The sequence below is a fragment of the Lineus longissimus genome, chromosome 2 (assembly GCF_910592395.1).
Source record: "Lineus longissimus chromosome 2, tnLinLong1.2, whole genome shotgun sequence".
NCBI lineage: Eukaryota > Metazoa > Nemertea > Pilidiophora > Heteronemertea > Lineidae > Lineus > Lineus longissimus.
The window spans coordinates 11,782,599-11,807,771 of NC_088309.1; the positions used below are offsets into that span (position 1 = coordinate 11,782,599).

Below are 25,173 nucleotides of genomic sequence, written 5' to 3' on the forward strand. Positions count from 1 at the left end.
TTGATGTGGCACAAATAGGAGTATCAATCTACGTGTCCTTGATATGCTACACAAGTGTCTTTGCTTTGGTTTGTCTTTATTTGCGGTAATAACCGCCCAGGAGTATCAATCTACGTGTCCTTGATATGCTACACAAGTGTCTTTGCTTTGGTTTGTCTTTATTTGCGGTAATAACCGCCCATACACTAGCAACTCTCTGTACCCATTTTAACACCATTGGGGAATACTGACAATTCACCAGGGCAACTTGAATGCACCATGCCCGAATCTGCATTTTGGCTTGAAATCACCTCATGGGAAGGTTGGTGAAAAGTTCACCGTGGTGTATTTGCCTTCAATTCTCAAATGGCCACTGGAACCAAGCCTTTTCACATTAACCCATAATGTGACACACCATTGTGTTTGTATTCACCTCTAGTTTCTGTATCTGTCGCCTAAAGGGGCATTATTGAACATTATCAACCCATTAATAGGTCAAACTCTGCATTGTTCTGAATCACCTTTAAAATGATCATATGCCATTGGAAGGCCACCAGCAACTCTCTGGTACCCATTTTAACACCATTGGGGAATATTGGCATGTCACCAGGGCAACTTAAATTAACTATGCCCGATTCTGCATTTTTGCTTGAAATCGCCTTATGGGAAGGTTTGGTGAAAAGCTCACCGTGGTGAGTTTGCCTTCAATTCTCAAATGGCCACTGGAACCAAGCCTTTTAACATTAACCCATAATGTGACACACCATTGTGTTTGTAATCACCTCTAGTTTCTGTATCTGTCGCCTAAAGGGGCATTATTGAACATCATAAACCAATTAAGGTGGCACTACATAGTGGTGACGGGGTCCGTTTTGTCCCCCCCCCCCCCGAGAAATGTAGTTCTTAAGACGCAGGCCGTTTCCATGTTCTTGAATGGGTCCATCCTGTTCCAAATACTATTTACTTTGACGCCCTGGTCTTACTTCTCATGTGCAGAGGGATCTTTGGCTATTTTGTACGAGATGACCCTATGTTTTCACATCAAATAAAGAAACCAGATGCATTTGGCTATCCGCCGGTGGTACGTCATTCCCAAATCATTCATTTGAACCGATTGAGGCCCGTTTGAAGATTGCACACAACATGCCACTTCTTGGTCAATTATTTACCATTTTCAGGTATTAATGTTTAATGTACTGTATGCTTCCTGATGTGACCTCAGAGTGTCTTGTGTTGGCGAGAATAAATGTGTTGTGTCGTATTTGCGTCGTCATGTACTTTTATCAGCGAATTATCAATGGTAGCAGCAGCAAAGAACAATTTGACGGTGTGGCGTAGTGTGTATGCAAAGCGAAACAAGTGTTTGAAGCGGTCAATGAGGTGAAAACTGACATTTAATTTTGACTGTGTATTTGTGTGTGAAGGCGTAGTGTCCGAGAAAGGAGTCGAAGTCGTCCGAGATATGTGTATTAAAAACGGCGTATGGACAGTATTGAGCAGTTGAACAGAATTCTTGTAGAGCCCTCTTTTAGCGACTCTGTGAACCCGCCGGATTATTCGAGCAAAACGTATGAACAATATAAAATAGAACTCCAAGCATGGCAAAAAGTTACGTCATTGACCGAAGAAAAGCAGGGCACAGCGGTCGCTCTTTCTTTGCCGGAAAATGACTACACCGCTATTCGGCAACGTGTATTTGAAGAATTGTCGCTTGATGATTTAGGGAGTAAAGACGGTCTAAAAAAGCTATTGCCATTCTTTGATGAAAAACTGGGGAAAGACGATCTGGCCGACTGCCTAGAGAAGTTTGAGGATTTTGATGATTACGTGTGGTTAGACGATCAGGCCATTTCAGACTTTATTACTAAGTTTGATCAGAAATACAACCGAATTATAAAGAAAGTATGACGTTGCCTCCGGAAATTCTGGCATTCCAACTCTTGAAACGTGCGAAAATAACAGCCGATGAGAAATTGCTCGTTCTCACCGGTATGGATGACAGTAAGAAGAAAACACTCTATGATCAAGCGAAAAAGTCCCTTAAGAAATCCAAGGGAAAAGAGACCGGTTGTGGCGAGAGTAGACACCCCGCAATGTTGTGACGATCAGTGATCGTTTGTTATTGCGATCAGCTGACTTCTCACTTGACCCGGTTTGACCCCATTGTTGTAATTGTGATTTCCGCGCCAAAAAATTGTTTATCGAGACTTTGAGAGATGTTGGCGAGACTTGGGTATAGCCCATGTGTATGTGTGTGTAAAACAGCACTTCGACTCCGTCCGCGATTGAGTTAGGATCGCCGCCGGTTCTGTACGCCCACGATAGATGACAACGCCCAGAAGTTCGTAGCGAGATGGTTGAAATGGTTTGAAGCAGCGTTAAAATGGTGGTAACGTTTTTATGATTGATTAACGCCGTACTGTACTGATGGAATGGAAAATGCCATAATGTTTACCGGTGTGAAGCCTTTCACGCTTTACGTACATTTGTATACGGCCGATGCACTGACCGTGTGTATCGTGCTGTGTTTGTAACGTATCACCAGTTTGCGTCTTCCTCTCGCTAATATATATATATATATTTCTTTATTTCCTCCTTGTTAGAAGATTACAGAACAACAGTAATGTATAGTTATTTACAACAAGCAACAAATCAAAATTGCACGAGACAAATCAAGAAATTAAAGTAAAGTTGTCTCTGAACTATTTCGCCTTAAACATTTCCTCACGGCCGCCAGGTGGCGGCAGTATCACCCAGAACTTGTGACATTTCGTCAAAATCGAGGCTATCTGTTTGCCTCCCCAGCAATGTTTCGACCAAATCACTGTCCATCATATTCCACAGTTCGCTACTAACATTAACGTCGCATTTTTGCTCAATGCTGTCCCAAAACCGGTCCCTGTTACTGCTAAAGGCAGTGCATTGACAAAAAAGTGAAATTGAGGGTCCGTGTAGACGCTGTTACATTGTTCGCAGGATTTTTCGGTTGGTTCGACACGCAGTGTACACAGCTTTGCCAGAAAGGCATAATTTGATGCTAAGTTCGGATCGTTCTTTGCACAAATCCAGAGCATAGACGGAAAGTCTAGAGACTTTTCAATGTTCAGTATTCTCTGATGGCCATTTTCTTGGCAGTCTAACACAAATCGTTTATTTTCAAACAGTAATGTTGCTTCGTTCACTATAATTTTCCAGATTCCTTTATCTGGAAAGCTACATGTATCCGATTCAAAGTAATCGGTCAGATATTCACGGCAATTATATTTGTCCATAAGCTTTACGAGGTTTGGAACATAGCCTAAACTTTTATTACTGTCTTTACCCGCACGTTCGACCATATTGGCATATCGGCATTTTAGAACTTTCAAAGGAAGGGTTAAAATGGTGGTAACGTTTTTATGATTGATTTACGCCGTACTGTACTGATAGAATGGAAAATGCCATAATGTTTACCGGTGTGAAGCCTTTCACGCTTTACGTACATTTGTATACGGCCGATGCACTGACCGTGTGTATCGTGCTGTGTTTGTAACGTATCACCAGTTTGCGTCTTCCTCTCGCTATGTATAGCTATCTGTGCATTTAATAGATGTTACATGGTTTTCTATAGTTTGAGAAGGGGTCTGAAAGGGGGGTGTATTAATATTTGAAGGTGCATTCTGGTATTTGCGGACCAGGTGCTTCGAAAATAGGCTCGCGTAGATCAGGGCCGGCCGCATAGAAACTCCGCTAGTGAACGGCCCGCTGGTCACTAGCGGGACCTTGTCGGCCGATACCGTGGCGGGGTAATTCTGGAGGCCGCATAGAAGCGTCGATAGGACCCCGCTAGTGAAGTCTGCCGACAAGCTGTCGGAAGTTTGCGTATCGGGCTGCCGTCGTGGGCCCCACATGCATTTCACGCGTTATTTTTTCATTTCTCTTGTCTGCATTTTCGTAATAGGTCCGGTAATAGGTCGCGGATTTCAATTTCGCTATGTGCATGCGGTGTAGGCCTAGTGTTATTCACATGGTAAAGGCGAAAAATGGCAGAGCATTCGAAGACTAAAACGAAGAGAGCGAGAGCTGCCGACTACAGCGTTGAAGAAAAGCAAACTATCATCCGCTTATTTTCGAAGCATCACGAAAAGTTGGATGCCTCTTTCTCGAGTGAATTGTCCAAAAAAGACAAAAACAAAATAAAAGAAGAAATCATTAGCGCAGTGAATGCGGTTAGCCCGACGGAAAGATCCTGGGACAGCATCATTGACAAATGGGGGAAATTGAAACGCGACGTAAGGGAAGGTGGCGAAAAGACATCGGCAACGTGCAGCGGAGATGGGCAAAACGGGAGGAGGAGAATGTCCAGCGTTGCAGGAGGAAGATATCGATATACTGACAGAACAGGAAAGGATGATATTTCATTGTCTTCAGCCAGAACAGGTTACAGGTAAGGAATGTCGAAATGCAAAACCATACCCACTTTGTTTAATGCTAGACACGCGAAACGGTATACCCATAGCTTCGTTAATACTTTATTGCACGCGTATTTCGCAAAAAATTGCGGGAATATATCCGGATTTTGAAAGGACGTCTGAAAACTAATGTGATTTGTTTAAGCCAATTCAGCACCTTTTAATATTCTGATTATAATGTCTTTGATCCACACAAAATACACTAAATGCAAAATGTTTAAAGGGATATGATCTGAGTGTACTTCACTCATGGATTTTTAGATAACAAAAAATGTAATAAAAGATGCTGGGTATCACTTCCCAGTGTGGCAATAGGCCTACTTCTGCATATACTTTTCTCGCTTCAGGAATCCCAGGCGGTGTTACATCGAACTCTGCTGCGTTTGCTCAGTCTGCGCCTGCCCTCACGCCCGGATTCCGACAGGTTGCAATTAGCAGTACAGCGGATGAATCACGTAGTCGACCGGATACGCCAGCAGATGCTCCATCAGACAGGTCATCGGTTCGATCCGACACGCCAGCTTCTCGATCTGATACGCCCCGGCCTATGCCAAAAAAAGCAAAAGTTTCTTCGGGAACGGAAGGAATGACTTCTTCGCAATACTATGAGAAGATGCTTGAGATTGAAAAGGAAAAGTTAGAGGTAGAGAAAAAGAAGCTAAACATACAGGAAGATATGTACCATCTGAAAATGTGGTACTACCAGGAAAAGCTAAGGCGTCATTTCACGCCGAACCAGTCTTCAGAAACCGGTACATTCACTGACCTAGTTCCTGCGCCGAGTGCTAGTGGCACCAACATTTGGCAGCCATTTCCTTCATTTGATTAGCCCGGTTATGCCTAATAAGAAAAGCTGTAGAAGTTTAAAATGAGGCATATTGAAATATTCCCGTTGTTACCTTATTTAATAAGTATAGGGACCGTTCACAAATGTCAAAATGTTCACAAGCATACAAGTCAAGTGGTACACTTTAGGGGAGGGGGTAAATAAGCTCCGAATGTACACTTCATAAAATGTTTATATGCCAGTCAAAATGTTTTTTTTAGGGGGCGGGGGGGGGCTGGAAAAGTATTCCACACCGTGTATGTGTGTGAAAATGTTGAAAATTGTGAATGGCCCCTTACCATTAAAACAGTTTATTGTCTGCGGGTGAAAACTCGGCGCACAAGATCCTCACGTGCACGAGCACCATCATTCCCAACGTTGGGTTCCGGATCATGATTCGGGTCGTCATGCTGCTGATTGATGAGATCCTCGTCAATTTCTTCACCTATGGGAATTCCATGTGCAACAGCAAAATTATGCAGTGCACCGCATGCTGCTATAATTTTCGACGCTTTTGCCGGCTGAAACATGTTTGGTTTGGTAAGGCATCTCCATCTCATCTTCCACACCCCATTACACCGTTCAACGATGGAGCGAATGTGCTTGTGCTGCGTGTTATATCGTTCCTGCGCATCATTTGCTGGATTCTGGTATGGTGTCATGAGCCATGGTTTCTGCGGATATCCACTATCGCCGAGGAGCCAGGTATTTGGAATAACCCGCCCTTGTTCGAACATGTCCCATATGTGGGAATTGCGAAGAATGAAGGAGTCGTGGGTTGACCCGGGCCATCTTGCGTCTAAATCAATGATATTCAAGTTCATATCACAAACAATTTGAACATTGATTGAGTGGAATCCTTTCCTACAAATGTACACGGCTTCATTAGCAGGTGGAAATGGACCTTGAATAGGTACTTGGCTACCATCGATGAGGCCGACTATGCACGGGAATTGAAATCTTTCATAGAATTGCCTCTTAGCTATGCCTATTTCGTCGACTGTTGGCCATCGGATGAATCGGTCCATACGATCACAAATGGCTTGAGCTACGGTGTGAATGCACTTGCTTGTTACTCTTGGACCGATACCGTGCACATCCCCTACCATTGGCAGGAACCCTCCTTGGGCGAAGTATCGGACGGCAGTACATAGCTGAAGCGAGCTATCCAACACGTGGGACCTGGAATGATATAGCAGTAAAGATGCAATTCTTAATCAACTAGGCCTACATTAAAAGGGGGACTGTATTGTATTCCAAATTAATTTTGTGGTTTTTACAGCATAGGCCGACATGCATGATGGTTGAACATCACTTCCATGTAATCATACTAATTAATGCATGGATAGAAGTTATTGTTAGTACCTGTGTGTATTTCGCTCAAGGGCCGGCTCGAGAATATCCAGCAGTTCAGTAAATATAGGCTTCGGGAACCTATATTTTCTGAAAAAGTTATCGTCATCGAAATCCTCAAATGGATTAATTCTTTGCCGAAAATTTCTTGTTTGTTCCACATTGTCTCCATTTCCAAAAAATGCGTCCGCCGCAACGCGCCACATGTTGACGAATGGCCCTGCACAATCACTAGCGGCCTCACTAGAGGTGCTCCGAGTTCCTCCAGCAAATATGCCTGTCGATAGCGTTATCGACAGTCTAGTGGAGTTTCTATGCGGCCCCTTATCGGGACTGGTAGCGGGCCGCCAGCTGACGGAGTTTCGATGCGCTCTCTATCGACGAATGTCCGCATAGAACCACCGCTAAGGCTCCGTTCACTGTCGACCTACACCGATAGTCACTAGCGGAGTTTCTATGCGGTGGCCCCAGGTCGACCTGAAAACTTTCCACTCCACTCTTTTAGGCTTATTTTCGATGAATGTGCTAATAGTAATGTTGTTGAGTCTCGGTTAGAATGAATCTCGTAATCGTATAGTGTTTAGTCCATTGGTGTTATTGGACATATCCAAACCTGTTAATAGAGAGTATTCGCACCAGTACATTTAGGCCTAACGACTACATTTAGTCATCCGTAACCGTGAAACGGTCAACGTTTAATTTATCGTGATTTCGCTGATAGATTCGGTTAGCCTTTACGGATAGTTAATAGACAAGGTTTATGTAAGTTTCCCTTGTAGAAGGCAGGTACCTTCAATTTGTCAATGGCATTCGACAGGTTAGGTAATTATTTTCTGAACTTTGAACGGGTCATGTCCGAGGAGACCTACAAGTGGTAAAGTGAACAGTCGACGCTCACTAGACTTTCAACATGGACCTTTTACAAATGGCAGTCGAGGAAGAGGATGAAGATCTTCTATACATTCTTTTTCACGATAGACCACAGGAACGCGCGATTACATACGACCCTCAATGGCCGAGGTTTAATTTGGATGAGCTTACTGATGACCAGTCATGGTTCAACTTTCGGTTTAGGAAGGAAGAACTGTATCGTCTGTATCGCTTGTTGGGACTTCCTGATGTGATTACTGTAACAAACAGGTGCACGTGCAGCGGACTCGATGCATTGTGTATGGTTTTAAGGCGATTTTCGTATCCGAACAGACTGAGCGATTTGGAAAGGTTTTTTGGACGACCTGCATCTACCATGTCAATGGTGATTAATGAGACTATAAGCCTTCTGTACAACACTCATGCTCATCGTTTGAGGACTCTCGACAACCCATGGCTGGGTCCCGCACAACTTCAAATCTATGCAGACCAGATACACGCGAAGGGTGCCCCGCTGCTGAACTGCATAGGTTTCGTAGATGGCACGGTTCGTCCTATATGCAGGCCAACACGCCATCAACGCGTGTGTTATAATGGGCATAAGCGTATACATGCGATTAAATTTCAGTCAGTAGTCATACCAAACGGGTTGATTACGCATCTGTATGGTCCACTGGAAGGGCGTCGACATGATTGCGCTTTGCTTCGTATGAGTGGACTGATGGAGCAAATGGAGGCTAGAGATCTCACTGATAGGAATGGCCTGCCATTTGCAATATACGGCGATCCGGCTTATCCCATTCGAAGGTATCTGTCGAGTCCATTCAGAGGAGCAAACCTGTGTGCCGCAGAAGAAGAATTCAACAGGAGAATGTCCTCTGTCCGTCAATGCGTGGAATGGGAGTTCGGAAATTTGGTGCAAAACTACGCGTTTTTGGACTTTAGGAAAAATTTAAAAGTACTGTTGTCTCCAGTAGCCAAGTATTACTTGGTAGGTGCTATTCTGGTCAACTGTCGTACATGTGTCTATGGCAATCAGACGAGTCAGTACTTTCAACTGGACCCTCCAACTTTAGAGAACTATTTAGCCTGAACTTTGCGTTGTAAATGTAGAGAAAATATTTGAATTGTGCAAATTACAGACGAAAAGTCCAAATTTATTCTGCGAGTAATTATTTATTTGTCAAATCTTACATCGTTGCGAGCAGCATCTAATTTTTGTTTTTGTCCAACGCCATCATCATTTCCATCATTTGCTGATCCCTCTGGATCCTCGCCTCTCTTTCCTTCTTTTCTACCTCGAAACGCTCTTTTTCAAAGGAAAGTTTATCTTTTAGATACGTCACGTACTCTGCAGAATCAGTTCGACGCTTCTTCGTTGCCGGCTTGGTGGTGCAATTCGCAGCTGCAAAAAGAATAGTGTACCCGCCGTTTAATGCAGAGTCGGGTTATGTTACATGTAATACAATGTACGTATTGTCAATCAGTAGCTGCCATTAAAGCGAGTTTCATACTTTCGTGAAGAAGAAAAAGTTATTCTTACCTTTCTTTCCATGATGTTCGAGATTTTCATCAGCTCCGTCCAACTCACGATCAAAACCATCCGCGTGTTCTTCCGGATCGTCTCTTACTTTCAGCGTCTCCATAGCAGCCTGGCGTATTGGTCGTCCCTGGGCTTCCTTGAGATCGGGTTTTTCTTCCTGCTTTTTGGCCGCCCTTTCCTCGCTAAGGCTGGCCAACTCAGTAAGCAGCTGGGCTCGCTCGTCGTATTCCTCATCTGTCCCAGACCTAAAAAGTGACACAAAAGTTGATGAGTAACATTGCAGGTCCTGATCAAAGGTCAGCGTGACGCATTTTCAGCCGAGAAAGAAACTGGGAGTATAAATTATAAAATAGTGTTTTAATTGGTGCTAAAGCAATGGAAAAACACATAGTACATGTATATACTTGGACCAATTTTTCCATCAAGAAAATGATATCTCCCTGGTAACTTAAAATCACCAAGGGCCTAATGACACAGAGTGTATGGGGCCGCTCTTAGCCACATTTGTGTTACACTGCAATGATTCAGTGTTTAAGATATACTTACGCTCTAAGAGATTTCAACTCGTCCTTCGTATGAGCCTCTTGGAGAGTTTTCACCCTATCCTTGCATGCCCGGAGAGTGACAAAGCTGTCGCGCTTCACCTCCGTCAAAGCTGTGTTCACATGTTGGTGGACTTCATCCCACGGTGGCTTAGTTGTTGGTTGTACCGCAACCAGTTCTCTGAGAAGAAGAATGTCAAGTGCTGGGAAAAATCGAGTAGGCGCGTTTTTTTTGTTTGTTGACTTGCTGGTACTTGCACCTTCGGTCGCCATGCTAAAAGAGAATCATGAAAGTTTTATGCAGGCCTCTTTTAAAATCATAAAATTCCATTTAAAGAATACGAAATTATTTCCGAAACAAAGGATTAATAACAAATAGCTACTTCTGGCACTGAGATCTACCACCAGAGAAAATCAAGCTACCCGTAGTGTATTTTACCAAACATGCTAAACGCCATTCACCTTGCGGATATCCAGCTTGTTATGCGTGAAATGCAGACGGCTAGCCAAAAGGCCTCTTAAAGGGCCTGTGTACACGTAACGACCGCACAGAAGTCGATGACTTAACAGTGCTGATTTTGTAATCAGTTAAATTGCGAAATGCCTCTTTTGACTGCCTTGGACATCAATGAAAAAGGCACTTATAGACGGCTATAAACAAGATATTTAAAAGTGAAATAAACATGGATACAAATGCCAGAAACGAAATGTTTCACAAAAATTGCAAAGATATTTGTTCATTTATGATTTTAAAAGAAAAACTATCATTGTGGGAAGATTTTTTTTGGATAATCATGCTGTTTTGTCAAACCGTTTTTCACTCACGTATTGTAACTAGCTACGGATAATAATCTCTCCAAACCGTATGTGTAAACGTCATAAGACCGCAATATTTGATGACCTAAATGTAGTCGTTTGGCTAACCGTGCGGGTGCGAATACTCTCTATTATAGACCGTGTGAACGGATTTCTGGAATATACCATTACAGTGTATATGAAAAACCCAGTTGTATTTTGGGACCAAAAAGATGATTATTGTTAAACCACGGTTTTAATCTGTGTATGTTGACTTCAGGTGACTGTTTGATAGTTATAGAGTTAGAAGCCAGTGGGTGTGATTCCATCACTGTCTCTCCGCTTACGCCAGAAGCCGTGTTCACGAGTTGGACGAGTCTGCCCTGCTGAGATCGCGAAGGCCGAGACCTTGCTGTTGACGTCCCTTCCCGTTTATAGAATACCCGTGGCGGTATAATATCTAATATCTTATTACGGAGTTTTCGGAGCTTTGTCTCACGGATCACGACTTTCCTGCGCACTTTGTTTTTCGTTAAAACTCAGATAAGTGGTACTTTATGCATGTTTTTAGTCATTTTCGGATCAAAATGATGGAAAGAAAATGAAAGTAAATTAACCCAAACCATGTCCGTTTTTGATTGGAAAATAAAGTTATTTATAACCCAAACCATGTCCACTTTGTCACTCTCCGGTGCCACCCGGCATCACTCCTCACAGTGAATCCGGCGTCTTCCATCGAATACTTCACTACAGCGATTTTACCTCTCCATAGATGAACCTTGCCTATAATTAAGTGCTGTACTGCGCACTAAAACAATAACAAGGTAAGTTAATAGCGTTTCATTCAGCATTCCTTGCAAAAGTAAAAGAATACTGTCCAAAAACAACCCAAACCATGTCTGTTGTTTCTTCAATTTGCAAGGGACGAATTCCGCAATGACCGTGGAGCGATCGCAAAGACAATGGATGTGCCAATTGAGACACAGCAATTTGTGCACAATTGAACACATGATTATCAGAAACATTCCATAATAGACCGTGAGAGAAGCAATGTGCCCACAAATTTTGCATATTTAGTTCACTTCTGGTGATAAATAACTATATTTTGTGCTTGGAAAAAAGAAGACATGGGTTGGGTCAGTTTTCGAGGCAAGTCCCATGTGCTCTCGAAGTTTCTTTGTTTTCCCGATTAGACTTCAAATCTCGACTTCTTTTACCTAAAGTTTGCAATGGTAAGCTAAAAACTAAGCTCCAACAATACCCCATATCTATCTCTCTTTTACCTTTTACAAACATGACGAAGTCGGCTACATAAACAAATAAATCATCCCCATAAAACGGGATGATGAATTTGACCCAGGCCGGCTGGAGCACATCGCTCCCTCGGATGTGAACTTGCCCTTCATTCTTGAAAGAACTCAATTCCAACTCAGGGTCAGTTACTGTATGACAATAAACAAAGCGCAAGGACAAACCTTTGACAAGCTCGGTATCTTCCTTCCGCAGTCAGTTTTCAGTCACGGACAACTATATGTTGCTTTTTCGAGGGCTAGACGTTTTCAGGACATTACTGTACAAATCAATACAACCACAAAACAAGGATTCCTAGCCGAAGACGCCGTCACACAGAATACACTTCGTGAGAGAAGCAATGTGCCCACAAATTTTGCATATTTAGTTCACTTCTGGTGATAAATAACTATATTTTGTGCTTGGAAAAAAGAAGACATGGGTTGGGTCAGTTTTCGAGGCAAGTCCCATGTGCTCTCGAAGTTTCTTTGTTTTCCCGATTAGACTTCAAATCTCGACTTCTTTTACCTAAAGTTTGCAATGGTAAGCTAAAAACTAAGCTCCAACAATACCCCATATCTATCTCTCTTTTACCTTTTACAAACATGACGAAGTCGGCTACATAAACAAATAAATCATCCCCATAAAACGGGATGATGAATTTGACCCAGGCCGGCTGGAGCACATCGCTCCCTCGGATGTGAACTTGCCCTTCATTCTTGAAAGAACTCAATTCCAACTCAGGGTCAGTTACTGTATGACAATAAACAAAGCGCAAGGACAAACCTTTGACAAGCTCGGTATCTTCCTTCCGCAGTCAGTTTTCAGTCACGGACAACTATATGTTGCTTTTTCGAGGGCTAGACGTTTTCAGGACATTACTGTACAAATCAATACAACCACAAAACAAGGATTCCTAGCCGAAGACGCCGTCACACAGAATATAGTTTATCAACAAATACTGTGATCATTTCCGAGGTAAAAACACATATCACTGTTTTTAATGTCTTGACAATGCCCAGGTGACAATGTAACTGTTTACAAACATTCCGCGCGGAGCGCGGGTTATGCTAGTTCTTAATTACTGGCTAGTTTATTGTTACGACCTGTCGGCTAGTTAGGACTAGTCTGTTGCCATCTGGGCAGAACCGGTAGAGTCGAAGTCAATCAAGTTATATAGTCCTAGCTAGCGGTCGGGTTGCGTCAGTCAGCCTGAGTCAATATTACAGACTTTTTGTGTTGTAGCACGTTGTAAGTTGTGTATGTGAGAAGCATTTTACTATATCTCCCTTAGCGGAAAAAACTTGTATCGATTATATTCCCCTTGGCGGAAAGAGAAATTGACAATCATATATAACCTACTACGCCCTTCTACTGACGTTCCGGGCTAGAAGACCGAAGTCTGCAATCGAACACGAGACGGAGGATAGCCTGCTGTAGATGCCGGAGAAGAGACACCGCAATCGTGTAAAAAACTAGTACGGAGCCGCCAGCTCTAGGCTGAAGCATTTCCAGCTGTAGTGTGAATTGTAGGTATCTTATGATAGCTTGTACCATATAAATATACAGTCCTCTTCAAAAGTAATTAACCTCTGGCATAGTTATCTTATCGTCATCTTGTCAATTCGTTGATCGCCAGAACACGCAATAAAGATAGAACCGACATTTATTGCGGAGAATGAGGACGCATTTGTTGCGGCTGGATACAGAGTTGTTCCAGTTGACAAATCTCGCGGCTGGCGTGGTCGCAATATTCGAAACAGAGGGCCAACACGTGACGCGGTGGTCGAGCGAAAGGTAAACCCCACGGGAAGAGACGGTCGACCGATCACTTGTCGAGCCTGTGGATCGTTTCGACATTTACTCGCCAACTGTCGTGATAGTTGGGAGAACCAAGGAAAAGGGTCGTTTAACAGTGGTGTGTTGGTAAACGAAGTATTGAATACTGCAGTGCTATTTACGGGTGATAAGGAGGCTGACATTATGCGTCTTGGCGTGGAATCTCGGTGTTGTGCCGTGTTGGATAGCGCGTGTACCAGCAGTGTGCGGGGTCGATTGGATGCGATCCTTCCTCGAGTGTTTGGACAGTGTTGAGAGAAAAAAAATGATTAAGAGGCCCGGATTGAAGACTTTCAAATTCGGTGGTGGCGAAGTGCTGAAATCAAAAGGAGCGTATGAAATCCCGGTTACACACTCGCTGGAAAAAAGGTGTCTATTGCAACGGACGTTGTGGAATCAGATATAACCCTTTTGTTGTCTGCAGTGACAATGAAAGCAGTCAAGGTCAAACTTAACCTTGAGGATGATAAAGCGGAGATCCTGGGGACTGTAGTGGCATTAGACTTGATGAGCGCTGGTCACTACTGCATTCCAATGGACAATGTGAGCGACCGTACAGTGGAAAGTGTATGCGCGGTGAAGTTGAGTGAATTGGGCGAGGCGGAAAGGGTTAAAGCCCTTTTAAAGCTGCATCGTCAATTTGCACATCCGCCTACTCAGAAGCTGGTTAGTTTACTCAAGGACGCAGGGGTATGGCAAGACGAGTTCCTGCAACAACTCGATGCAATACGGGAAAAATGTGACTTGTGCAAAGTGTATGCTCGAACGCCGTCGCGGCCCGTGGTCGCAATGCCTATGGCCCATGACTTCAATGAGAAAGTATCTATGGACTTGAAAAAGTGGAAGCATCGTTGGATTCTCTATCTAGTTGACATGTTGTCCCGGATGACTATCGCGGTGTTCATTGATAGAAAGACATCGAATGAGGTCATAGACAAAATCATGTCGCACTGGGTAGGTGCCGGCTACGGTGTAATGCGAGGATTACTATCTGATAACGGTGGCGAATTCAGCGCCGACGAAATCCGCGAGGTTGCGAGTGTGTTGAACATCCAAGTGTGCACGACGTCGGCGGACAGTCCTTTTCAGAACGGTCTCTGCGAACGTATCCATGGTGTGACTGACAATATATTACTCAAACTTACTGAACAGTACCCCGATACGCCTGCAGAAGTTCTCTTGAGCTTGGCGAATATGGCGCGCAATTCTCTTCAGATATGACACGGGTATAGTAGCTATCAGCTAGTTTTCGGCAAAAACCCAAACTTGCCGAATGTGATGTCAGAACAACTTCCTTCGTTGCAGGGTGCTACAATTAGTGAGGTTCTTGCAAAGCACCTTAACGCTCTTCATGCTAGCAGACAGGCTTTCATCGAGTCTGAAGCCGAGGAAAGAATTCGCCGTGCTCTGCGAAACAAAATCCGTGCATCTGAGCAGGTGTATCGCAATGGCGATCGAGTGTTCTACAAAAGAGAAGGCCAGAAACGATGGCTATAGGACCGGGGAAGGTTGTATTCCAGGACGGCCGTGTAGTGTTTGTGCGACATGCACGGTGGTACTTTTGTTAGGGTGTCGCCGAATCGGTTATTGAAAGCTTCAAGCGATCCAGGATGCGATTCTGGTAGGGGGTTAATAGGAAGTTACATGGGTAATCAAGAGAGTCGGAGAGTGTTAGCAGAACACACGTCTGGTGAAACCGCATGTGCGAAATCTACACCGGTGGTTTCGGAGAACATTGACGTGGACAATACCATGCAGAACGCTCCAATGGGCGAGCCAAGTTTGCACGTGCATGGTGAATCTAATCTGAAAAAGGACTCGAGGATACAATATAAGATAAAAACCTGAGAATGACTGGACAATGGCTACGGTAAAAAGTAGGGCTGGAAAGGTCACTGGACTATACAGTGTGTACACTTGGCACAAACTGGACAACATTGAGAATGTGAATGCGAGTCATCAGTGAGAGTAATTCTTGCTGTTGCTGCAAGTAACCAATGGGCTGTTAAAACGACCGACATCAAATCTACGTTTCTTCAAGGCAATGCTTTGGATAGGGAAGTGTTTCTAAAGCCCCCAAAAGAAGCTCGTGCGGAAGGGAAAATTTGGCGGCTCAGGCACTGTCTGTACGGGTTGAACGATGCTGCTCGGCAATTTTATCATAGCGTCAGGGATACTCTTCTGGGGATCGGATGCCAGCAGTCAGTGCATGACCCTGCTCTATTTACCCTGATGAAAGATGGGCGGCTACTAGGTGTTATAGGGAGTCACATTGATGACTTCATCCATGCTGGTTGCCTTGAATTTGACACGTTGGTGATGGAAATATTGCGTGAGCGCTTCCTGGCGGGTCGTATTGAAGACACAGCATTTACATATGAGTTGACCAGCAAGGATAAAACAATGTACAGAAGTGTTGTAGGTCGCCTAAATTGGGTTGTTCAGGGCACTAGGCATGATCTTGCATTCGAGATGATTGATCTCAGCACAGAATTCAACAAGGCTAAGGTGGTTGACATATTGCAGTTAAATCAGGTGGGTGGTTAGATCTACAATTACTGCTGAAGCACTAAGTTTGCGAGAGGCGTGCGAGGACGCTATATATATCTCAGAGATCAGTTGCATGTGTATTTTGGGACACAGCTTAGAATGCGAATTGATTGCAGTTGTTGACAACAAGAGTGTAGTTGAGTCGTTGGGTTCAACGAAATTGGTTGATGATAAGCGTTTGCGCCTGGATATAAGTGCCCTTAAGCAGTGCATCGAACGAAAGGACATAAATACTGTGAGGTGGCTCCCAGGAGATTACCAGGTTGCAAACTGTATGACGAAGAAAGGCGCATCCGCTGATAAGTTGTTGCATGATTGAGAACAGGAAAACTTAAAGACTACTGAGATAGACAAAGTGTTAGTGGAGATTAAAGCGTGTAATAGACAATGCTTTGAAGGGCTGTGTGATTGATTATTTATTTTAGGTTACGTTTTTTAGAAGTTTACTGTTTTGAAATTTTAGCCTGCTTCACTTTCTTTTGTCAATTCATTTAGTGGTTATGTTGTGCGCACGTTAATATTTGTATACTTAAAAATAAAGAAAGAAAAGAAATTTTGATTAATGTTATGCTTCCTGATGTGACGTCAGAGTGTCTTGTGTTGGCGAGAATATATGTGTTGTGTCGTATTTGCGTCGTCATGTACTTTTATCAGCGAATTATCATCAGGATCCAAGTGTTGTCAAAGGTGGCGCCACCTTTCGGTGCACTTATAAATTAAATACAATGAAAATGCTGTAGACTTCTTCTCTGAATTCTTACGAACCCAGAAATGTATAGATTATGGTGCCTGTGATGCATGATTAAGCCTCAGCAGGAACTGAACGACTACCTCGTGTCGGTTGCCCGAAGCCTATTTGACGCTGCCCTTGACACCGTCCTCCGCACCGTGTACTGCCACCTAAGAAACGTGCCACTCTTTTTGAAACAGGATACAGACGACGGTGACGACGACGGACATTACGCTGCTGTATAGACGCCCCTATGGTGAGCTAATAAGTGGGCGTGGCAGGCCGGTCTAGACGTGCATGTACTTATCAAAATGATACAAAATTTTGCAGGAAAATTCTCATCGAAAGGTAGTTTTTCAGGCGGTGAATTGGCATGATCATATTTTTGTAACGATGTTCCCAATCAAGTGCCAAGTCTTTAGTTTCGGATAATTCCGCCATACCCTGCGGACTTCTCCCCCGACCTCATTTTGGCGGAACCAACCCACTGATGACGTCATCTGACCACAATGACGTCAGACTACAGAGGGGACTCAAGTCATCATACATGACGTGACGTACTCCAACAATTAGGTATCTCTAAATCTTGAAGCGGTCAAACTAGTCGGAGCTACTTCACCTGGTTCCATTCGTACGTAGGATTTAGATAGACTGAATGCTGTTGGCGGAGGACTCGCTATGTAGAGGTCTTCTCATGTGAACAATGTATGTTTGCGTACCAAAAGCAGATGGCAGGGAAGTGTTGAAGTATGGATAGGTGTTTGGGACGGGCTGCAAGCTGCAAGAGTGCAAGTTGATATCATTATCAGTTGCACTGGCCATGGAGGTAGGCTACGTTACAAATTACAATGAATCAGTCATGTCTTGGATCACGGTCGTTGGTGATTTATCTTATTCTTTCACTGTACAAGGGGTACATGTATAGTCCCCCTTCCCCCTTAATAAGCAAACGATATTTTTCAAATTGGTAACAAATCTTTTATAAATTAATGGGCCTAGGCTATAGCCTAGTTTTCTTCAGGATGGATGATGATGAGAACTGTTTCACCATTGACGCTTTCATTTCGAAAGTTTTTCTCAGAATTGTTTTGGACAATGTTTTAACCGACCTCAAATGAATCTGTACATCCTGTCTCACTGTTTTATATAAAATTATTGTAGTTGAGAAATGTTGCAAATCGCTCTCATTTTCACAATTGCTCTTGGATTTTCAATTCATGAACACTGTGGCTATTCTTACGGCAGTCATTTTCCCTTTTAGCCTTAAATCCTAACCCAAACCTAACCCATGAGCCATAGCCTAGCCGTTGTCGAAATAATACAAAATCAATTTTGTTGCCGAGATGCTAATGATGTTGTCGAGTTTTATCCAATCAGAAATATGCCACAAATCACATGATATTGATATACCTTAAGCCATGTGATGTAGTCAAAATGGCAGCCTCAAGCAGGGAATGGTTACTGAGTGAAGTTGAACAACTTATTGCAGTATGGGAAAGTTGTGCCTGTTTATGGGATGTAACATCCAGGGAATATAAAGACAAGAACAAAAAGAAAGCTGCTATTCTAGAAATAGCTACAAAATTTGCCCCATGCTGGTGTCTCACATAAATCCATGGTCTTGTCCACACTCTTTTCTCATCTTTACGTCTTCTTCGCCGTCTTTCAATCAGGATACGTAAAATTATGGCAGAGCCACCGACAATACATCTTCTTCTCTTGGAATCTTCCATTGTTTATGACATGTATGAATTTCCCTCCAAAATATTCCCTCCAAAATCCTCATTTCTCGGAAACATTCGACAACAAGTTGCCCAACATGTTGTCGAATGTTGTCATGTGTATGCAGGGCCAAATTTTCGATAACGTCGCACCTGGACAACATGTTGGCCAACATGTTTCCCAAAATGTTGTCAGTGTGTACAGTACAGACATGACAGAGCTTTATCGAAAATGTTGGCAGTGTGTACAGTTCGGAAACATTCGATAACATGTTGTCCAAATGTTGCTCAAATGTTGTCGAAATAATACAATTTACAAAATCAATTTTGTTGCCGAGATGCTAATGATGTTGTCGAGTTTTATCCAATCAGAAATAGGCCACAAATCACATGATCTACCTGAAGCCATGTGATGTAGTCAAAATAGCAGCCTCCAGCAAGGAATGGTTATTGAGTGAAGTGGAACAACTTACTTATCGCAGTATGGGAAAGTTGTGCCTGTTTTGATGACAGTAGACAGGAGACAGTGGTAGGCCCTATGCTGGTCTCTCCATGGTCTTGTCCACACTCTTTTCTCATCTTTACGTGCTCTTTGCCGTCTTTCAATCATGATCAGGATACGTAAAATTATGGCAGAGCCCCCGACAATACGTCTTCTTCTCTTGGAATCTTCCATTTATGAATTTCCGTCCAAAATCCTCATTTTCTCAGAAACATTCGATAACAAGTTGTCCAACGTCAAAAAGGTGCGTCATTGGTGACTTTCAAAGCTCTCACACAGTTCTCGCACCCGAAAATGCATTTTTGATCAAAAATCGCATCCGATTCGACCCCCATATCTTACAGGCTTGTCAGAAATGGGATTTAAATGATCCTTGACTTGGGTTGAGATAAAAAGAACCTGAAATAATTTGAACAATATCTCTTAAATAGTTATACTTTCTCATTCTGATTTTTGACCATGCAAAGATAGGTAGAAAATAGACGCGCGAGTACAAACATGTGCCATACCACTAATATTTGTGATTTTTCATACAAACTGTGAAAATGAGCCAATTCTGAGACTATGACCTGTCATGCCTGAATTACATTAAATGGGGAGATCTTCTCAAATCAGTTGATTTCATATGGAATGCCTCAGCAGCCAAGGAAGCACCGGTACATCTACATGTACATTCAATTATTACTGCTTCGTAGTTGCATGATTGAGGCCATCTTCGTATAATATCGAATTTAAAATATGTATATTAGGTGGCTTATGATAATATTCAATAAATAGGAAATAGCGTTGTCATAACGCTGCCTGCCGTCATGAGGTTGGCGACCGAAGGACACAACCTGTCAGTGTCAACCAAGACGTCAGATAATTAACGAACCATCCGAAGAGGGTTAAAGCTGACAATGCACTGGCTTGCCACGCTTATTGTAAATATAAGGAAATAACAGAAGATGCACTGTGGTGTCATTCATGCACTGAATATCTACGTTTGCTTTCTTTATAGGTATATGGACATGACACACGTAAGTATTGCTACGTGCAACTTACTGCAGTCGTATGGTTGGTTGTGATGGTGCGTACCATTGAGCCCCAAGTGACAACGCAAGCTCCGAAAGCAACATGCACAGTGAATTCACCAACGTCGTGTAACACTCTTTACTTCACCGATGTTCTCCCAATCCTTGAAAACTTAACGTCAACTTCAAGTTCAAATACTATACGAATAACGTGTACATGCGCTCAATCCTGTGCTGCAGTACACTTGAATGATAGTACCTTCACAGAGAATTCAAAAATTCACCGACTTATTATACGCAGTTGCAATATTGTGAGTTTGGCCCCGGAATCTTTAACACCTTTCCAAAACCTGATCTGGCTCGTGATATTCAGAGCTGGCTTGAATAACCTTCCACAAGCAGCAATCCGAGGAATTGGAAAGCTTGAAAGTATTAGACTGTATGCAAGTCGCATACGATCTATCACCCCAGGCGCTTTTGTCGAACTAACTACCCTCAAGGAACTGATGATCAAAACGAACAACATTGCAGTGTTGTCAAATGGGACTTTTGAAGGACTCTGGAATCTAAAATACCTAATAATGTTCAATAATAATATCAGAACACTTAGCCAAGGAGTCTTCTTCCCCCTTGGTAATCTGGAGATTCTCGAGCTAGGTGGAAATAATCTACCATTGCTGAAGGACTATTCGTTTGATGGTCTAGGTAACCTCAAACATCTTTTATTCGTTAGGAACAGACTTCAGGAGATAGAGAACGGGACACTTCATGGTCTTGGGATGTTATTAAGTTTAGACCTTAACAACAATAAAATTACAGTGTTACCGCACGGTGTATTCACAGGCCTAAGAAGTCTTACTGACCTGTCGATGGAACAAAATTTAATATCGTATTTAACGGATGGTTCGTTTTTAGGTCTCCAAAACCTCCAGTCGCTTCGACTAAGCAAAAATAACATCCAGGTGATAGAGAAAGGGGCATTTCGTGATCTCGGCAAGCTATTACGTTTATATCTCTCTGAAAATCAAATCACGGGTCTGGGGATAGGTCGCTTTGAGGAATTATCTAACTTAAAGTATCTCCATCTTGACTTAAACAGCATCACGGCGCTAGAGGAAGGTGCATTTCGTGGATTGGTTGGACTAGACAACCTTGACATCTCATCCAACAAAATTGCAACTTTTTCGAGTGAAACATTCACGGAACTAAACAATCTACACACATTGGACTTGTTTTCTAATTTGTTCAACTGCACATGTGCTTTGCAAGGGATTGCTTCATGGTTTAGCGCAAACCGACAAATGATTGCAGACGCCAGTAATATGACGTGTGACACACCGTCTAACATGCAGGGGATGGTTATCCTGGACATTGATTGGTCTCTCTTGGGATGCAGTACATGGACAAGTAGCTCTACAATTCCACCCACTGAGGCCACGAATCCACCAGATGACTCATCTCTCTTAGAATCCAGTACATGGACAAGTAGCTCAGCTTTTCCAACCAATGAGGCCTCGAATCCACCAGATGACTCATCTCTCTTAGAATCCAGAACATGGACAAGTAGCTCAGCTTTTCCAACCAATGAGGCCACGAATCCACCAGATGACTCATCTCTCTTAGAATCCAGTACATGGACAAGAAGCTCAGCTTTTCCGACCAATGAGGCCACGAATCTACCAGATGATTCGACGCTCTTAGAATCCAGTACATGGACAAGTAGCTCAGCTTTTCCAACCAATGAGGCCACGAATTTACCAGATGATTCGACGCTCTTAGAATCCAATACTTGGACAAGTAGCTCAACAATTCCATCCAATGAGGCCACGAATCTACCAGATGATTCGTTGCTCTTAGAAAACAGTACACTGACACGTCGTTCAACAATTCCACCCAATGAGGCCACGAATCTAAAAGATAATTCGTCGCTCTTAGAAGACAGTACATGGACAAGTAGCTCCACAATTCCACCAAACGAGGCTACGAATCTACCAGATGATTCGTCGCTCTTAGAAAATAATACATGGACAAGTAGCTCAACAATTCCACCCAATGAGGCCACGAATCTACCAGATGATTCGTCGCTCTTAGAAAACAGCACACTGACACGTAGTTCAGCACTTCCACCTAATGAGGACACTAATCTCCCAGATGATTCGTATTTCTCAGAATGCGGTACATGGACAAGAGGGACAACAGCTCCAACTAATGAGGCCACGCATCTATCAGACGCAATCACGCAATATGTCCGCTCTGTTTGCATTGTTGTTACAATGCCATTGTCGTTACAATGGCAATTGACATTGTTTTCGGGCTTTAGGCGCTCATCAAGAGACTGTACACTTTGGGTAATTGTATTGTTAGCGTCACTCGGATTGTGTCGTCTATAAGCGTTTGACGTAACATTACCTTGAAACAAAACATTCGTGTTTTCTTTAACCAAGTCGCTAAGCTAGGGAATTCTCAGGCTACTAGTAATATTGAGATTGTGATGTCACTTTCTTCTCGCCAGACAATTTCATGTCAAGTCCTTTCAGAAGAGGAGATACTTAGAAATCCATGAAACTGTTCTATTTCAAAGCAGACTCAAATTTACAAAATAACGTTAAATAACATGTGCTTGCATGCACTATCACTACTTAAAACCCAGGAATAGGAAAAAGGGAAATGTGGCCATTGCCGAGCTTTCTAGGTCAGCGGTCAGCTACCCCGAAAGATGGCTGGATACCTCTTCAAATCACCATTACAGTTCTGACGTCGCTCAGGGTGTATTCGATTCCATGTTCTCGAACCAAAAACGATGTACTTGAACGGGTCGAACACACGAGAACGCATTCCGGAGCAAATCCCGTACTCGAATCCAACACCACCTCGGCTGCTGATGCAGCGCGAACGAACTCACTGAGAACAATGATGGCGGACAGGGACAGTTCGTTTGCTTTGTAAGTATTGTGGGGAGTTTTATGGGACTTCAAAAAGAAAATAACATCTTGCAGAGCTCTTACCAGGGGCCGGTTGCACAAAAGAAAAAAATAGTTAAAAATCACTGTTAGTTTATCTTGGCGTTAACTTAACTCCAAAAAGTTAATTTAATAATAATAATAATAATAATTTATTTGATTTAAAGTGCTAAAATAATGGTGCATACATTTTCTAAGCACTGTACATAATATTAAATGAGTACATTAAAAGTGGTGATTTCATGAGGATAAAAAACAGTTTAAAAACATCCGGAAAATATCAATATTTAATTTGGGTTGCAAGAAAGAAAATTATTTAAAAGTAGCGTTAAGTTAACGCTAACTTTAACTGACCTCCTAACCCCAAGATAAATCCCTATTTTGGAGTTAGTTGAAACAAAATGGTGGACAACCAGGCCCTGTTTGTGGCTTTCCAGCCATTATTTCAAGCTCCACGGCATTTTAGAGAAAGAATCAACCACTTGGAGTTCTTCAATGACAAAAAACTTTTTAAAAGATACCGTTTTTGCAGAGAAACCATTGTTTTGATAGTTGATATGCTCAGGGAGGACATTGAAAGTGCCACCAACAGAAGCCATGCAATTTCGCCTGAGGTGCAAGTCTTGATTGCTCTCCGTTATTTTGCATCTGGAGCTTTCTTTGAAGTTATTGGGGACACTTTCGGTGTAGACAAAGCGAGTGTAAGTCGTGTGGTGCACAGGGTGGCTGGCCTGTTAGATGCTGCACGGGACGATTTTATTGTGTGGCCCCAGTCGGTGGAGGAGAGGCGTCGAATTCAAGCTGGATTCTATGCGATCGCACATTTTCCCAAAGTATTGGGATGCATCGACGGCACGCACATCAGAATAATATGCCCCAGTGAGCCACGTCCTGATGCTGATCACATCCCAGAACCAGCCAATGCTGCTGAGAATGACCAGGAGATGCGAGATGACCAGATAGGCCTACATGCTCCTGATCCTGCACATGCACCTGCACTGCCCATGCCTGCAGATCGCGAAGGCGAAGCCATGGAAGAAGCAGAACAACCCGCGCAAGTTCCTCCAGCTCCAGCCTACGAAGCATCTTTTGTAAACAGGAAGGGATATCACTCCATCAACGTGCAAGCAGTGGTTGACGATAAGGGTAATTACTTTTATAATTATACCTGAAAACATGCTAAATACTAGGGCCAATATCCATGATAGCGCCACATCCTCGACATCATGACATGCACCATGACTGACATGCCTTTTTTGGTAAACGAACGTTGACCAATTCCATGATTGCCTGACCAACAAAACATATGGAATGCCATTTATGCAAAAATTATCTCTTGTACACTGTTGCTCATAAAGATAGAATACGCATAGTTTTTGTATTTTTTCATCGTTAATTGCATAGAAACTTGTTGATGCTGAAATATGTTGAATATAATAAAATACGGAGTGGTCGTGTAATAATGATCAATAGCCCTCCTAACTAAAATGATACATTTCCTTTTCAGGAAAATTCACCAATGTAGTTGCACGTTGGCCAGGGGCAACCCATGATGCCTTTATTTGGAGGAACAGTGACCTTAAAGAGCACCTGGAACTGACAAACCCCAGAGGTGAAGATGGACTGTTGCTAGGAGATAGTGGATACCCTTGTATGCCGTATCTCATCGTCCCGTACGGAGCACCCACAACAGAAGCCCAGCAGAGATTGAACACTTCCTTATGTGCCACAAGAGTGAGGATAGAACATGCCTTTGGAGTGTTAAAGAGGAGGTTCCATGTTCTCCATGGGGAGATTCGTATGCAGCCAGACCGTGTAGTTAAGATCATCTCTGCCTGTTTTGTCCTGCATAATATTGCAAAGATGAGAGGAGAACGTGACCCCCGGCCAGAAGACGACGACAGTGATGACGAAGAAGATGATGAAGATGATGATGAGGAGTATGCTGGCCCAAACTCTGGCAGTGTTTACAGGGACTACCTCGCCAATCGCTACTTTGCTTAATTGACTGTGATCCACTGCAACCTGAGTGAGGGGATATATCAAAACAGTGGAAGCTACAGCCAGTGAATTTTCCAATTTCAAACTTAAAAACTATAACTATATGTATTGCATAATCAACACTCGCGTAAGAAATATACCATAACATTTTCATCATGTCACTGACACTGTAGCTTCTAATTTTGATACATTCCCTTTGTGTTTTAAA

The 25,173-nt window shown here is 43.0% G+C and overlaps 4 protein-coding genes across 4 annotated transcripts; 2 read left to right on the forward strand and 2 right to left on the reverse strand.

Annotated features, from left to right (window-relative positions):
• Nucleotides 1–4,956: 4,956 nt before the first annotated feature.
• On the reverse strand, nucleotides 4,957–6,857 carry LOC135483666 (putative nuclease HARBI1). Its single transcript, XM_064764665.1, has 3 exons — nucleotides 6,622–6,857; nucleotides 5,556–6,438; nucleotides 4,957–5,046 (listed from the first exon to the last, which is right to left on the reverse strand). The coding sequence occupies exons 1-2, from the start codon at nucleotides 6,813–6,815 to the stop codon at nucleotides 5,568–5,570; spliced, it is 1,065 nt and encodes a 354-aa protein (XP_064620735.1). The 5' UTR covers nucleotides 6,816–6,857; the 3' UTR covers nucleotides 4,957–5,046; nucleotides 5,556–5,567.
• Nucleotides 6,858–8,248: 1,391 nt separating this feature from the next.
• On the reverse strand, nucleotides 8,249–10,078 carry LOC135483667 (uncharacterized). Its single transcript, XM_064764666.1, has 4 exons — nucleotides 10,027–10,078; nucleotides 9,569–9,838; nucleotides 9,023–9,267; nucleotides 8,249–8,884 (listed from the first exon to the last, which is right to left on the reverse strand). Exons 2-4 carry the CDS (start codon nucleotides 9,835–9,837, stop codon nucleotides 8,691–8,693), a joined length of 708 nt encoding a protein of 235 aa, XP_064620736.1. The 5' UTR covers nucleotide 9,838; nucleotides 10,027–10,078; the 3' UTR covers nucleotides 8,249–8,690.
• Nucleotides 10,079–20,585: 10,507 nt separating this feature from the next.
• On the forward strand, nucleotides 20,586–22,909 carry LOC135499668 (leucine-rich repeat-containing protein 15-like). Its single transcript, XM_064790574.1, has 2 exons — nucleotides 20,586–22,179; nucleotides 22,770–22,909. The coding sequence occupies exons 1-2, from the start codon at nucleotides 20,586–20,588 to the stop codon at nucleotides 22,907–22,909; spliced, it is 1,734 nt and encodes a 577-aa protein (XP_064646644.1).
• A 623-nt stretch (nucleotides 22,910–23,532) lies between these two features.
• On the forward strand, nucleotides 23,533–25,158 carry LOC135482630 (putative nuclease HARBI1). Its single transcript, XM_064762848.1, has 2 exons — nucleotides 23,533–24,110; nucleotides 24,472–25,158. Exons 1-2 carry the CDS (start codon nucleotides 23,909–23,911, stop codon nucleotides 24,966–24,968), a joined length of 699 nt encoding a protein of 232 aa, XP_064618918.1. The 5' UTR covers nucleotides 23,533–23,908; the 3' UTR covers nucleotides 24,969–25,158.
• Nucleotides 25,159–25,173: the final 15 nt, after the last annotated feature.